Here is a 16,771-nt window from a genome sequence, read left to right as displayed (position 1 = left end):
TGGTGCGGCGTGGTGTGTGGAGGGATGGCGCGTGTGGCACGATAGCGGTGACTCGCCTTGAGGCCAGGCGGTGGAAGGCAGGGAGGCTGAGGAGGGGAGGCGAACAGGAGGCCTGCCCGGAGGGGCAACGACCGAGTGGGGAGGCCAGGGCGCGGCGGCTAGGCGGGGAGGCTGGGGTGGGGAGGTGGTCACATGGGTGGTGGCGACCAAGTGCGGTCGTGGAGACGGAGCCAGCGGGGAGGCTAGTCACTGGGCGGTGGCCGCCACGGGGAGGCCCAAGGCCAGAGTGGGGTCAGGGGAGGCGAAGGGGTGGGGAGGTCGGAGTTTGATGGGCTCTAGTGAAATTGATGGCCTAAGAGGGGAGTTGGGCCATGGCGGGGGCAGGTTGAATGGATTTCGGTGATCCGATGGGCCCTCATGGGTGAAAATTAAAACCTGAGCTTGACCCTACTCGGTTGGGGTACTCGGCCTGATGGACCCTTGAGCAGAAAATGAAACCCGAACCTAAACCTGTTGGGTCCAGAACCCACAGGTACCCGGACCCACGGATCCCATTGCCATCCAAATTCAAGTTGCAATTTTTTTTTGCTATGACTCGTGAAATTGGTTTCAATGATTCATATACAACCAGGAGAGCCATAATTTCATTTGCTTCTTTCCAAATTTTGCTTCTGTTTGAGTTTTTGAGGTGCGTTAGGTGAAACAAAAGGAGAAGGCCATCTGATTCGAAAGAATTTGGTAAGTTGCATATTCACCTCATCTAGTCGTCGTTCTCGGTTTAGAAGAAGACCAAAATTACATGACCAACTGTCCACATGCCTGAAATTGTCCTTCTGAAAATGGTAAATCTGAGATGGCCGTGGACCGCAGCCACTGACGGCTAAGGTGCACATTAGCCGTGTGCATTGATCAAGGACCCTTACATTAGCCTTGTGCATTGATCGAGGACACTTGTATTCTGCAACATGCTTGATTTTACTGGGAGTAAAATATGTTTACTCTGACCAAAATCATATTTCTTCTTAGTTTCTGGCAGTTCCTACTTGAAAATCCTCTTCAAGTTCAGCGTTCAGACTTCTCAGTTTCAGAACTGGATGAGAACTGATTTGGTAAAGACACGAGCTTTCGAAGGGGGAGAAATTTATAAATGAAAAGTAGACCAACGGACGCAAAACTGAGCAAGAAATCAGATGAGTCTTATTCGAAAGTCAATCTATAGACGAGCTGATCATTCCACTTGTACTTGAAGTCTTGAATTAATATTTACTGTTATGTTGGTTGGTAGCTCGTCTGATACAAAGGTCAGAATTATGGCATATGAAATTGTCTTATCTGATGATAAAATCAGTGATGTGTTTGCCAAATTTCAGAACGTGCTCAAATTCAACGTTTGATTTTCTTACGCACCGCGTTTTACAACAAGCACCATATTTTTGTTGACAATATGTTCTATTGTTTTTGAGAATGTGCATATTATTTTATAACGCAAGCGCAACATCAGAGTTAAGAATGTCAATTAAACATACCTGTGGCTAATTTGTATTTTTGTGAGAAGCTTCCTGTACTGGCAACAAGAGTGTGTTTGTCAACCCCTGCTATCTTGCATGACATCAGTCAAAGTTCCAACCTACCAAAATTTTGTCCAAGAGATTGAGAAGACTGTGGCTGCCGACCTCAGATAAATCTAACTGCTGCTTAGTTTATCATCCACATTTACATTGATTAGCAATATCCCTTTTGCATGGTTTGGTAGATGATACATGGAACTCTAAAGTAATAACTGAACTGAATTTTTTCAAGGTCAACCTCGCAACAACCGCGTTCCCAACTGAAGAAGATCAATCTAGAGCAGGAAAGGGTCACATGAATACATGATAATATTATGTGGTTATTGATCTCGACTAAGTTTGAGAAACCAAGTGAGGAGTATCTTGGTTTTCATGTAATGAAGCGTTGACAATAGCTGATGTGTGTTGAACTTGGTTATCATTTGTTTGTGGATGCTTACTCTTGTTTATGTCTAACTCAAGTCGGTGGTATTTAGAATTAGCAAGTTCTTCTATGTACGTAGAAAAATTATATACACAGAAAGTTCTGGTGTTCACTGGAAATTCTGGTGTGGGTAGTGTACACTCGCTGGACTATTTCTTGCAGAGAGAAATTTTTCGGACGAAATTGAAGATCAATGCATCGGAAGGTCCGATGAATATGGTGGCTACACCAGAAGGCATCACGAGAGCATTTTCAGTGCTAAACTAGAAATAAAGCAAACACCAGATGGTCCGGTGATGGACTTTGAGAGCGACGGAGTATTTTCTATAGAGAGGAGATTTTTTTGGGGCCAAGTTTGATTATGTACGCCGGATAATCCGGTGATGTAATTGTGAACACCAGAGAATGCACCGGAACTTCTGTTGCAGAGAGATTGCAGGAGGGTGGTTTGGTGGATTGATACATATCGGTTTATCCGGTGATGGACATGAGATCACCAAAAGCTTTCATCGGATCTTTTCCTACAGAGAGCAAAAATTTTCTGGAACAGATAATGTTACACTCACCGGATGATCCGATATTTAGGAGCAGAACACACAGGAACATCTGGTGTTCACGTTTTCTGCAAAATATGCTCTGAGTTGAAGTTTTTGATTTTGTGCTAATCTGGAGATGATTTGAAGTGTGAAGAAATGTGTTTACTTATTTCATGGTGTGCAGGTAACGGATGCAACTTGACGGTCAACGGCGGGTGATCGGGGCTAAGTGGGTGCTTGGTGTTGGACAATCAAGAAGGGCCGGGCAGAGTCAAGGGTGATCCTAGTTGTACACATGAAGTCAAGCAAAGCATGAAACAAAGGATAAAGATAGCGTGTTGACAAAATCAAGCGAAGAGGATGTCGGTACAAGTGATAAGAGGGCACAAGGGATCGAGAGCGAGAGAGACTTGCTGGTAGTCAAGATTGCAAGACAGAGGACACGTGTCATCATCGGAGCGCTTGCTTCAGGTGGAAGCAAGTGACAGCTAGTCACGCTTTGACAAGCGTGCTAGGGTTTTGCAGTTTGGTCTCAAAACTGTGGTAGGACTAGAGGAGTACGTGGCACCATCGGGAAGCTTGCATCAAAGCAAAGCTAAGTCGTAAAAGCGCCACGTTTGTCTGATTAATGGAGAAAAAAATAGATTAAAATGATTTTGGTGGTAGGTAGAAGTGTACTACAAGAGATGGGTAGTTTGAAAAAAAACAGGAAACTTGGGAGTCAAATTTTCTAGGCTAAAAGTAGAGGGTAGAGCTATAGGAGAGGATAAGTACTTAGCCTATGTAATATATGAGAGTTTTGAGGGGAAAATCTTTTTAATCTTCTTAAAATAGAGCTGACATATTTAAGTAATGAAGTTTATTTTGTTTTATGTGCTTAATTCCACTCCTACTTTCTCTCTCTTGGTTCCTTGCCTTATGTGCAACTTTTTCTTTTCTTGTTTTGATTTTCGTTTTTGTTTTTAGGCTGAAATTTCATCACCTTGTGAGATAATTCTTCTTGTTGCTAGAAGCATAAAATTGGCATACACATACTTATGTGATAGGATCTTAAGTTTCTTTGCCTCTAGACAATCAATTTGGAGAGTTTCGTTGCTCGGTGTTCATCTTTTCTTGTTTCTTTGCTAGCTGTAATCTTTCGAGTGCTAAGGCATGTGGATATACCATCTATAGAGTCGTGTTGCCTCAATTTTCTCTTATTAAAATTTCTCTTGATTTTTACTTTCGCTTGAGTTTTAAGGTGCGTTCTGTGATCTAAATAGGAGAAGACTATCGTTTTCGTAAGAAATTTATTGAGACATTTATTCACCTCTCTAATCATCAATCTTGTTCCTATAAAATTGTTCTTGTCTTCCAATTAAATACTGTTGGCTAGCTTAGGTTTGATAGGTCCCTGTACTCTCAAATTTATTGGGTTTTCACTAGCCTACTACAGTATCATTGCCTGTCTCAATAAAATTGTGGAACCAACATTAGAAACCTTTGGCTGTGGAAAATTATTTATTCTTTCTAACATCAACATGAAAGTGCAAATATAGTGCTTATGTAAAATTAATTAGCAATCAAGGGTTGATATGCACAAACTACTATCTACATACTAACTATAAGTGATCTATAAGGTCTATATACTTTTATGGCTTTGTCTTGAAGTTGCATGGAAGCATTTCTCATAACATCATGTGTTCCCTACCATGCAAATCCTAGCAACCACGTAGGAGATAGCAAAACTTGCGTGTTCAAGAAAAAAGAAGATAGCAACATTAATCAGCAAGGAAATCAATACGTTCGTTGAGCAAATTGAGAGGCTAAAATCGACAGCAACACTAATCGTGGACTAATCCATTTCCCTGTAACGTTCTAAGACGACTGAAACAAACGCGAAACCTTCACGTAGCAGCGCTTGCAACGCAAGCGAAAGGGACCCACGAGCAGCAGCCGGCCAAGTGGCAACACCGCCGTGGGGCCATGCGCATGTCCCCACCTTGCAGTCTCAGGACTAAGTGACACGTACCCTGTCCTGTGGTCCTGGGTAATAAGGACTATCTTAATCGGCGAGCGAGCTAGCTACCGACCCCTGTTGTCTTCTTCCCCATCCCCGTCCTTTATAAAGGAAGGTGGCAATGGCGTCTCCACCGTGTAGCCGGCTGTTGCTTGCCTAGTACTTCCCACATCAAGCAAAGCTACTTCGCTTGCAACCGTTTGTTAGCTAGACTAGACACTTCTTGCTGCAACGAGCTCGTTGCTTTTCTTGGCGGTTAGCTGATCACCGGCGAGGCAGAAGCTATCAATGGGGAGGCAGCCGTGCTGCGACAAGGTGGGGCTGAAGAAGGGCCCGTGGACGGCGGAGGAGGACCAGAAGCTCGTCAGCTTTCTCCTCACCAACGGACAGTGCTGCTGGCGCGCCGTGCCCAAGCTCGCTGGTGCGTCACCGTCCGTTCTCTGCCGGCTATCTTTAACGTCGGCTCAGACTGCTTGCAGCCACGACAAGGCGCCATGAACGTAACTCACTCGTGTTTGTGCTCTTTGAACAGGGTTGCTGCGGTGCGGGAAGAGCTGCCGGCTTCGGTGGACCAACTACCTGCGGCCGGACCTGAAGCGCGGGCTGCTGTCGGAGGAGGAGGAGAGGACGGTGATCGACCTGCACGCGCAGCTCGGCAACCGGTGGTCTAAGATCGCGTCGCATCTGCCGGGGAGGACGGACAACGAGATCAAGAACCACTGGAACACGCACATCAAGAAGAAGCTCAGGAAGATGGGCATCGATCCCGTCACCCACAAGCCCCTCCAGCCCGCTCCTCCCCCTCCTCCTACTCAGCAGCCGGAGGAGGAGAATACCGCAGTGGGCGCCGCGTCAGGTGGTGAGCACGAAGCGTTCTGCACCGACGAGGTGCCCATGGTGCACCTCCTGGACGACATCGTCTTCCGGTGCGACGACGTCGTTGGCGAGCCGCCCGCCGCGGCCAACAGCAGCAGAAGCACGGCTAGTTCGCTCGAGTCTTCCTCGTTGTCGTCCTCGTCGTCCTACTCTGCCTCGGCGTCGAGCGTCATGGACGGCGAGTGGCCGGAGTGGCCGCAGATGATGGAGTGGCCGGAGTCGATGTGGCTGGGCCTGGACGACGTGGTCACGGGCCCGGCGCCGTGGGAGTTCGAGGACCCCTTCGTCACGGACCAGAGGATCGCGCTGTTCGATCACCAGGAGACATGGAACACCGGCAAGTTCGAGCTCTTCTGAATCCGCACCCACCATTCTTTGTAGCTAAAAATTAATCGTCATGCGCACGCATTATGTTCCTAAGAAATTTGTTGCAGGTTTGTGTTGCTCGTCACGTACCGCCGCTGCATTTTTATGAAGTGGTTCTGAGAGAATACATATAAGCGCCCTCTTTTTTTTTATATATGTATCTAGACACTGTTTTGTTTCCAGAGAATAAGTACTTAGAATTTTATCCTAATTTTTTTAGGACTATCTTGATCTTTATGGATGATCCCGCATCGGAAATATGAAACCACTTTGTACATGCGTGTTTTTACACAGACGTTTATATTGTAGTCCATGTTTTGTTCCTTCAGCTCAGTTAACCACAAGTTTCATTTGATCAGCTTGACCGCATATTGGTCAGTTTTTAGTGAACACTGATTACGATTGTCGGTCAGTGGCTCAGTGGCATTCGTACATGTTACTGTAAGGGCATGAACAACTATAGATGTTTATGTCATGATAAGGTAAAATGGACTTTTCTACCACAAACTCTATGAATGAAAAGATTCTCTTCAAAATAGAGATAGTGGCACAAAAGTCTTCGACAGGGGATTCTCTTTCTCCAATATCATTTAATGTGGTTATGGATATATTGGCCATTCTCATTGAATAAGCTAAAGAGGACGGGTAAGTTACTGTAGTTATTCCGAACCTTGTTGAAAATGGGTTATTTATCTTGCAATACGCCGATGATACAATTATCTTTATAGATCATAATCTAGAGCAATCAAAGAACATGAAATTATTTCTTTGTACTTTTGAGCAGTTATCAGGCTTGAAAATTAATTTTCATAAGAGCGAGATGTTTTGTTATGGTAAAGCTAAAGATTGTTCAGCCATTTATTCAGAAATCTTTGGCTGCGAGTCCGGATCTTTTCCGTTTAGATGCTTGGGTATTCCTATGCATCACAAAAAGCTTTTGAATAGAGATTGGAAGGAAATTGAGGAGAGATTTCAGAGAAAATTGAGCTGTTGGAAAGGGAAGTACCTTTCTTACGGGGGTCGGATAGTTCTTATAAATTCGGTGTTAAGAAGCCTCGCCATGTTTATGCTTTCTTTCTTTCAAGTGCCTAAAGGAATCCTAAAGAAATTAAATTATTATCGGTCTCATTTCTTTTGGCAATGTGATGGGCACAAGAAGAAGTATATACTTGTGAAATGGAGCATTCTCTGCACATCTAAGGACCTAGGAGGTATGGGTATCCTCAACTTAGAGTTGCAGAATAAGTGTTTGCTTAGCAAGTGGTTGTTTAAATTGATAAACGAAGATGGGGTATGGAAAAATCTCTTAACAAAGAAATATCTGAGAAATAAAACTATCGCAGAGGTACAACATATGTCGAGGGATTCGTAATTTTGGACTGGCCTAATGGTAGTTAAATAAGACTTCTTAAGGTTGGGCTCTTTTATTTTACAAGATGGGTCTCAGATAAGATTTTGGGAAAATGTATAGTTAGGACAAGATAGTCTAAAGCAGCAATATCCTTCGTGATTTTGCATTGCAAATAGGAGGAATGTTACAGTAGAGCAAGTTTTTAGAACACGACCTCTAAATATCTCTTTTCGAAGAGCACTAGTAGGAGATAATCTCATAGCGTGGAATGAGTTGATCTTTAAGCTAACTTCCATTCATTTCAGTGATAATCGTGATCTGTTTCAATGGTCTCTACATCAGCATGGACGTTTCTCAGTCCAGTCTATGTATAGAGCGTTGATTAGTGAACATGTTATCCCTTCTAACACTCCAATTTGGAAGTTGAAGTTACCCTTAAAGATCAAAGTGTTCATGTGGTTGCTTTTTAATGAAAAAATTCTAACCAAAGATAATTTGGCAAAGAGGCGGTGGAATGGTAGTACTAAGTGTTGCTATTGTAGCAAGGAAGAAACAATACAACATCTATTTTTTGACTGTTATGTTGCTAAATTGATATGGCGGGTGGTTCCTGTTACTTTTGGCATTAATCCACCAACTAGTGTCTCCAACATGTTTGGACCTGGTTTAAAGGGTTAAATCAACAACTTAAATACCACTATTTGGTTGGGGCTAGTGCTCTTTGCTGGGTTTTATAGTTAAGTCGTAATGACATGGTCTTTAATAAGGTAAAAACTCAATCTTCTATGCAGGTTCTTTTCAGATGTACGTACTGTATACGTTTCTGGTCCATGCTACAGAAGGTGGAGGAGAGACCTCGTTTCACAGATGCATGTCGACGTTTGGAGACCGTAATGGTGGAGATCTACGCCCGACATGGATGGCAGTTTAGTAATAGACTTTGTGTTTAATCTCTGTTTTCCTATGTTACGGTGTGAGAAGTATTTTAAGTTCTATCACGGATTGCCTGGGTGTGTGTGAGGCTTGTAATAATAAACGGCTGTGTGCAAAACTCTTTGCAGAGGCTGAAAAAATCTATTCCATTATCTTAAAAAAAGTGCTTAAGGAAAGAGAGCGGTAAGTATTTATATAAAAATTATAATTTTTAGTGCAAATTAAGACTATAGGTACTTAACTATGATTAATTATTTTGTTATCACTAATATAAGTAGTGGTGTTTAAGTAAGTACATCACCCTCTGTCTGAACACCTGCGCCAGTTCAGTTGAGAAAAAAACTTTTTTTTCATAAGTGTACATGCTCTAAATAATGTAAATGGAAGGAATTCGGAGGCAAAGACATGCACGATCGATGCAGCAAGTGCCTATGGATGTGATGGGACTAAAATGGACCGAGGTTTTTCTCTGCCGTTGTTGTGGACTTATGGTTTAGGTTAGACTTTTTGCGAGGCCCTGCACGTGAGGTAAAACAATGTGGCTGCTAGATGACGGTAAATTTCTCGTGACGGCGAGAAACCAGAACCTGAAGCACAGTGGCGGCGTAGCATTCTAGTAATGGGTGTACCTACCTAAAAAAATTTGTCCAAAATATAAATTATTCATAATAATGACATCTCAAGTAATATAAAGGAACTACAATAGTCAATATTCTTTCTCTTGATTTTTTTAGTTATGCACAATTTGCACAATTTTCTATGAATATATATTAATATGAAAATTGATGGCATGTGTTTTTTTCCGTGCCTCATCCAAAACATTACATACTTCAGATACTCCTTTCGGTTATAAATATATATGGTTATGAATAAGATATGATCTCTAATATATAGTTTTGATCACTGTTTTCTATTAGAATATATTTATAAATTTCATTGAATTAGTGATATTGGGAAAGATTTTTTCAAGACGAATCTATACATATAATTTTAAAGTTCTGAATCTAAATATTTTGAAAGATATACTATTAGTCAAAATTTAGAAGAATTGAATACTTTCAAAAACGATATGTATTTATCACTGGAGTGAGTAATTCTAAAGTCAAACTTGTCCACCTCAGTTTCCATGCTTGAGTGCTTCACTTCGCTCTCGACCTTTCCAAAAGCTACAATCTAGCTAAGATATCGTTAGCTTACAGAAGGCACCTTCAATTTTGGAGGGAGAGACGCGGTGTGAAGCCCAGCGGATGGTCGCCACGTGTGCCCCCGACATTTGTGCTTCTCATGATGCCATGGAGAAAGAAGGTGAATGCAAAAGGAAAAAGGCCACACAGATGTACCCCGCAGTTTGTCCGACAATCCACTTGACGGCAAGCTCATAAGGTTGGCTGCGTTTTGGATTTGTGTCCACGGCAACTTCAGAACAAGGATGAACAAGTCACAAATCATGCAATATTGTATAGTATATATGGTTCAAGATATGTTGTCTCTTCACTATAATATATATACACAAAAGTATTTAAACTTGTGACTTATATAAAGGAGTGTCGTCTTCAATCGTTGGCTGTGTGCCATATATCGATAAACTAGTTGCTGCGACCAGCAACCAACAAATCGGACATCTAAAGATAAATTTATGAGCTTTTTTCCGGTTGAAAACAACGCAGAAATTGGTTATATTGCGCGGTACCGTCAGCATGTTTCTTTTCAGTGCAGTAGAGCTGCATTATCCCGGCCTTACCAACTCCATGTTTTCCCCAAACATGCACGATTGAGTAAAAACTCTAGTCAAACTGTGCATTATTCAACAGTTCATCACTCCTGACATCACGATGAGGTCAGTAGGCAGTCCGTCCATACGTGATGTACCATTGGTCCATGGGCGAATTCAGCGGAAGGGTTGTGGGTGGGGGTGGGGGGGGGGGTCTTGAGCCCCTTGTCCCTTAGAATACTTGAGAGCCTCAAGCCGGCCTAAAATTTGTGGTCATGGAATAGAAAGAATAAGAGGAGAAAAAGGAAGAAGAAGAGAAAAAGGAGGAAGGGCTCTGGATCCACCACTGCATTCGTCCTTACAAGTCTATCCGTCAATTCAACACCGAGGCTGCATGCATTTGTCAACGTTGATCTCTGGATGATGTGGTGTACTTGTTGAAATGGTGACTGGTTTCTTCTGGATGAAATTTGAGTAGATATAAATATATAATCTCAAAGTTTGTGGTACATATCTTCAATTCACAAGAAGAATTGACAGCACATAGACGTAGGTGTACAAATGCCTCCAAAATTAGAGAGCTTATAATTACAAGAAAGATTTACAATTTGCACTTCATGTGCTTATTGTTGTGGACAAAATAACATCAAGCCAATAAGTATTTGGTTTAATTTTTCTCAATCTTTCGTATCATTCCAGTTTGAACAGAAGACTGGTCGTAGTGACGTACTGAGAAAACAGTGTCCATGAAACTTGCTCCATCGACGTGACTCTTGCGACCGGTTTTTTTTTTTTTTTTTTTTTTTTTTTTTTTTTTTTTTGGAGCGATTCGGTCGGTACTTGTCATGAGACGCCAAGCATCGACCCTAGTTGAGCTTCGATTAATTCTTACATGGGAAACTAACCATGAAGCGTATATAGCATGTCCTATTTGACGTATACTATAGTATTAAACTGCAAATGTTTCCAAAAGTGGCATTCAGCTTCTCACACGATCGACTGCGCTCAATCTCCATAGCTACGTGTTCCTGAATTCACTCGAATTTTCATGAAAACTGAATTCGAAATGTCAAATAATGGAGGTGTGAAATTGTGAACTGATGCATGCATGCATGAGAATAGGTCGGCGAGGTTGGTGGAGCATACGTACGTGCGTATATGCGCTACAAGTCATAACGTGCTTCGGAGCTGATTGAAAACTTTCAGTGTCGCCAAATAAACAAATGAAAAACTGAGACTTTGAGCAAAAGGGAGCATGACCTCGTTCATTTTTAGATTTTACTCAAAATCATCACTCGGGGAGAACCAGTTTGCTTGACTGACTTGGCAGAGGCAGAGTTAGGACTACAGTAATATTAGATATGAAAATTCTGAAGGTTTCCAAGTTTTCACACGTGCATATACCACCTAAAACTAAAATGTTGAGCACACAAACTATACTTGTCATGAAACGCCAAACATCGATCGTAGTTTAGATTCTTTTAATTGTGTGAATAGGTCAGCGAGGTTGGGAAAGCATAAGTTGTCTGCTACAACTAATTTTGATTCCAACGTGTATATGTATACCATGTAAAATTGTAGAAACGTGATTGCCAATCTAGGCTCACCACGGATACATGTTTATATAGGGCTAATTGCCAAGAGTTTTACAAGTTTAGGAGAGTACAAATATAGATGGATTCGGCCTTGACTTAAATACAAAATCTATTTCTATCTATAGCCAAATCCTTCTAATGTATAAACTCTCCTTTAATGTTTACACGTGCAACACATAAACTCTAACAGCCACCCTCAATCTAAATCTCTCTTATTCTTGAGATTTAGATTGCCTTTAAAGTCATTTAGCTTCGTAACAGGAAGAGCCTTGGTGAAACCATCAGCTATTTGCTCTTTTGTGGACACAAGCCGAACCTGCAGCTGTTTATTAACAACTCTCTCTCTGACAAAGTGAAAATCTATTTCAATATGCTTAGCTCGAGCATGAAACACAGGATTAGCTGCCAAATAAGTAGCTCCCAAATTATCACACCACAAAACTGGTGATTCTTTTAACTGAACACCAAGTTCTACTAGCAAAGATTCCATCCAAATTACCTCCGCAGTAGCATTGGCCATAGATTTATATTCTGCCTCAGTGCTAGAACGTGATACTGTAGCTTGTTTTCTGGAACTCCAAGAAACAAGATTCGGACCAAAGAAAACTGCAAATCCACCAGTTGATCTTCTATCATCAATACTGCCAGCCCAATCCGTATCAGAGAAAACACTTAATAATATGGAGCTGGACCTCACAATCTCTAGGCCAAGACTCAAAGTATTTTTCACATATCGCAGAATTCTTTTCATAGCAGTCCAATGAACAGTAGTAGGAGCATGTAAAAATTGACATACCTTATTAACTGAAAAAGCCAAATCTGGTCTAGTAAGCGTAAGGTACTGAAGAGCTCCTACCACACTTCTATATCGAGTACCATCATCTGAACTTAACTGTACCCCATCATTACAAGAAAGTTTTTCCGAAGTAGAGAGAGGCGTAGGGGACGGCTTGCAATTCAACATACCAACTCGAGTAAGAATTTCCTGAGCATATTTTTCTTGAGACAATAACAACCCTTTGCTGTTGCGCTGTACTTCTATTCCCAAAAAATAATGTAAATCACCTAAGTCTTTTAGTGCAAAATCTTTACGAAGATCAGAGAGCAAAGCTGAAACTGCCTCACTTGAAGAGCTTGTCACAATAATATCATCAACATATATGAGCATATAAATAGTAAGGTCCAACTTTTGATAAATAAATAAAGAAGTATCTGATTTAGAGGCTACAAACCCAAGATCAATGAGCTTAGAACTTAGTTTAGCATACCTGGCCCTCGGAGCTTGCTTTAATCCATAGATAGCTTTGTCAAGCTTGCACACAAGATGAGGAGCATCCGTACTCTCAAAACCTGGTGGTTGTCTCATATAAACCTCCTCTTCCAGAACACCATGCAAGAACGCGTTCTGAACATCCAGCTGTCTCAAGCACCATCCTTTGGATACTGCCACTGAAAGTACTAGTCTGATTGTAGCTATCTTAACAACAGGACTGAAAGTGTCCTCATAATCAATACCATATCTTTGACGAAACCCCTTTGCTACCAAACGAGCTTTATATCTATCTATTGTGCCATCAGCTTTCTTCTTAATTTTATACACCCATTTACAGTTAATCAAATTTGCACCTTTCTTCTCTTCAACAAGATGCCAGGTCTGATTCTGAAGAAGTGCATTAATCTCATCTTGCATAGCCTGTCTCCACTTAGAATCATTAAGAGCTTCTTGTAGATTTTCTGGTTCACCTGTTTCACAAAAATTACACCAACGTATTGTACCATCAGTGAAAATCCTAGGCTTAACAATCCCACTTTGTGATCTTGTATGACGCCGTGGAGGAGGACTAATGGGAGCTGGTGACACACTTGATCCTGAGTCAGCCATAGAGGATCCGCCTGCAGCTGAGTCAGAGATGGACGCAGGAGACGCTGTACGTGGTGCATGGGCTGCGCCTGCGCGAGTGGGAGACACAACTCCTGTCCCCCCAAGTGTCGAACCGGGAGACGCTGCCACGGGCGCGGGAGAAGAAATCAGTGCTGTTGCCGAAGCAAACTGGGATCCAACGCCTGATTCTCCTGCAAGTGACGCCAGATCAATCTGGGATCCGGTGTTCGGATCAGCTGCGGCATGTGACTCGGTTTGCACTTCTGTTTGCTCCGCTGAAACATCCTGCAGACTAGCATCAACTCCAGAGATACCATTAGTAATATTTGGGTCAACAAATAATACACCCCCTGGGTTAGCAAGATGACTAGGAAGAAAAGCAAGTTCTTTTCTCAACAATGGTCCTGCATTGGGATGAAGATTGGCAAAGGGAAAAATATTTTTATCAAAAGTAACATCCCTAGATATATAGATTCTACCAGTATTGATGTCAAGGCACTTGAACCCTTTGTGCATGGAGCTATAGCCAAGGAAAACACATCGAGTAGAGCGGAAGGACAATTTTCGAGAATTGTATGGTCTAAGATTTGGCCAACAAGCGCAACCAAAGACCCGAAGAGAGTTATAATCAGGTTTTTCCTTGATAAGGTTCTCAACAGGAGTATCAAAGTTGATCACCTTACTTGGTAAGAGATTTATGAGGTGGGTGGCAGCAAGAAAAGCTTGATCCCAATATTTTAATGGTATAGACGCATGAGCTAAAAGAGCAAGACCAACTTCAACAATGTGCCTATGTTTTCGTTCTGCAGCACCATTCTGTTGATGTGCATGAGGACAGGATACACGATGTGTGATTCCTATCTTGGTAAAGAAGGAGTTTAATTTTTCATATTCTCCTCCCCAATCCGATTGCATAGCAAGGATCTTTTTATTGAACTTTCTTTCCACAAGGTTTTGAAAGTTTTGGAAAACTTGATAGACATCAATCTTATGCTTAAGGAGATAGATCCAAGTATATTTACTAAAGTCATCTATGAAACTGACATAGTATATGTGGCGACTAGAGGAGATAGGAGCAGGTCCCCACACATCTGAAAAAATTAATTCAAGAGGAGCACTTGACACTTTATTTGACTGTGTATAAGGAAGTTGATGACTTTTGGCCAACTGACAAGCATCACAAACTGAATCAAGAATTCTATCATTATTACAAGGAAGTTTATTTGAACTAAGCACATGTTCCACAATAGGGAAGGCCGGGTGCCCTAGCCTACTGTGCCATCTTGTAGTAGATGGTTTATTGACTCCATAAGCTTGTCTACCGAAGGTTCCTCTTATGTGTGGTGACACTAGGGGATAAAGACCACCTTGACATCTACCTCGATGAAGGATTTTCTTCGTTTCCTGATCCTTGACAAGAAAGAAGTTGGGGTGAAACTCTAGAAAAGCATCATTATCCAGAGCTAGTTTATGAATAGAAACGAGATTTTTACTAGCACTAGGGACATGAAGAATATTCTTTAGATGCAGATTTTTTCCAGGGGTATGTAAAATTGTATGACCAATATTACTAATTTTCATACCTGAACCATTTGCCGTATGGACTTGATCTCATCCTGTATACTTGTCACGGACGGTTAGCTTCTCAAGCTCACTTGTGACATGATCTGTAGCGCCGCTATCAGCATACCAGTTTGTATCATAGCCATACGCAGTAGTTGCAGCCCCTGCAGATCTGCTGTAATTGTTCTGGTCATCATCTTCGTCATATCTATACCAGCATCTTGGTGCTTCATGTCCCTCCTTCTTGCAAATTTGGCATCGTGGCTTGCCATTGGATTGAACACCGCTGGATGACTTAGGCTTAGGTGTGTTGGATCTGTTCCCATTTCCACGACTTTGTAGTCCACGGCCACCGCGCCCTTTGTTGAAGTTGCCGCGACCTCTGTTGTTATTATTCCTACCACGTCCAGCTGTATTAGCCGATGACTGGAAGTGGCTTCCTTCATTGATGTACATCTCCATGCGCTGATCATAAGACAGCAGCTGTGCATACAAATCACTCAAGGAAATAGATCCAACTTGGCCAATAATCGAAGAAACAAACGGATTATAATCATAATCAAGACCAGTAAGGATAAAGTGCACCATCTCATCATCATTTATGACCTTGCCAACAGCAGCAAGTTCATCTTTAATAGCACACATCTTGATGAAGTATGTTGAAGAAGACATGCCACCCTTCTTGAGCGTGGCTAGTTGCATCCGCAGGTTCGTGATCCGAGCTCTGGAGTGCGCTGAGAACATAGATTCAAGCGCCTCCCATGCTTGTGCAGACTTGGTTGCCGTGGCAACCGGAGCAAGAGTGTCCTTGGTGAGAGAATTCAGCAGATAACTCAGCACCTGCTGATCTTTGGCGACCCATGCATCATGTGCTGGGTTCTCGACGACCTCCGTCTTGCCGTCGGCCTTGACCACCTCCAAGGTCACAGGCAGTTCTGGTTCAGATCCATCAAGGATCCTCATGAGCTTAGCACCACGCACAGCAGGAAGAAACTGAGCCTTCCATAGCAAATAATTGTCACGGGTCAGCTTTTCTGAGACAGCACCGAGTTGCCCGTGCGGCAAAGAGGAAGATGACGCCATGAACAGATCTAGGCGAGTTGTTTGTGGATGTGGAAGAGGATGCTCTGATTACCATGTAAAATTGTAGAAACGTGATTGCCAATCTAGGCTCACCACGGATACATGTTTATATAGGGCCAATTGCCAAGAGTTTACAAGTTTAGGAGAGTACAAATATAGATGGATTCGGCCTTGACTTAAATACAAAATCTATTTCTATCTATAGCCAAATCCTTCTAATGTATAAACTCTCCTTTAATGTTTACACGTGCAACACATAAACTCTAACATACCAAGCAAAAGAAATTACAATTTTTTTGTGTGTGTATACAAATGAGATTATTGGAAAGTTTGAAGGTCACAGAAGAACAAGTGGAGATCGAAATTTTGAGCAAAAAAGAGCATGACCTCACATGTATATTTTACTCAAATCATCGCTCGGGAGAACTCGTTTGCTTGACTTTGGCCGAGTTGCGGCTACAATAATATGAGGTCTAAAAAGTCCAAAGATTTCCTAGCTGTCATGCAGGTATAGGTCGGGTGCTCCCTTCACACATGCATGCAATAATGCCAATTGAAGTGAGGTCAAGCCATCCAAAACCAAAAATGTGTGTATCCAATCCTGTCATGTTGGCCACATAAGATGAGCAACAAACGCGTGTTCGGAGCGTAGGAATTTCATGGTAACCTCTAAAGAGGGGGGAAAAAAGCTCAATTCTGATCACAAGATCCAGGAAAGTTTCTGCGTTCTAAAGGGGGCCTAAGTGCAAACCTGTGCCTACTCCTACGCTATCTGCGTTACATCATGGTGCATAGAAGTATATAACTCTTGAGTCCTGAGTGGAGCCTTGCACGCGGCCTGCCTCGACATATAGCCAACGCGTTTAGCTCAAAAGGGCATAGTA

The 16,771-nt window shown here is 42.2% G+C and overlaps 1 protein-coding gene and 1 non-coding gene across 2 annotated transcripts; one reads left to right on the top strand and one right to left on the bottom strand.

Annotated features, from left to right (window-relative positions):
- The first annotated feature begins 4,618 nt into the window (after nt 1–4,618).
- Nucleotides 4,619–6,089, top strand: LOC133901179 (transcription factor MYB20-like). Its single transcript, XM_062342457.1, has 2 exons — nt 4,619–4,948; nt 5,060–6,089. Exons 1-2 carry the CDS (start codon nt 4,816–4,818, stop codon nt 5,758–5,760), a joined length of 834 nt encoding a protein of 277 aa, XP_062198441.1. The 5' UTR covers nt 4,619–4,815; the 3' UTR covers nt 5,761–6,089.
- Nucleotides 6,090–15,271: 9,182 nt separating this feature from the next.
- LOC133902591 (small nucleolar RNA Z247) lies at nt 15,272–15,410 on the bottom strand. The gene has a single exon (XR_009906919.1). It is a non-coding gene; the product is annotated as a small nucleolar RNA Z247 (small nucleolar RNA).
- Nucleotides 15,411–16,771: the final 1,361 nt, after the last annotated feature.

Source organism: Phragmites australis, chromosome 20 (genome assembly GCF_958298935.1).
Source record: "Phragmites australis chromosome 20, lpPhrAust1.1, whole genome shotgun sequence".
Lineage (NCBI taxonomy): Eukaryota > Viridiplantae > Streptophyta > Magnoliopsida > Poales > Poaceae > Phragmites > Phragmites australis.
The sequence above is the reverse complement of the archived record's forward strand: the minus strand, read 5'-3'. Positions and strand labels throughout refer to the sequence as shown.

Bases quoted from the DNA above. Each gene is read 5' to 3' on its own strand.
- LOC133901179 (XM_062342457.1), top strand. From the start codon at position 4,816: ATGGGGAGGCAGCCGTGCTGCGACAAGGTGGGGCTGAAGAAGGGCCCG. The intron at 4,949-5,059 runs GTGCGTCACCGT...CTCTTTGAACAG, and splicing joins CGCCGTGCCCAAGCTCGCTG to GGTTGCTGCGGTGCGGGAAG.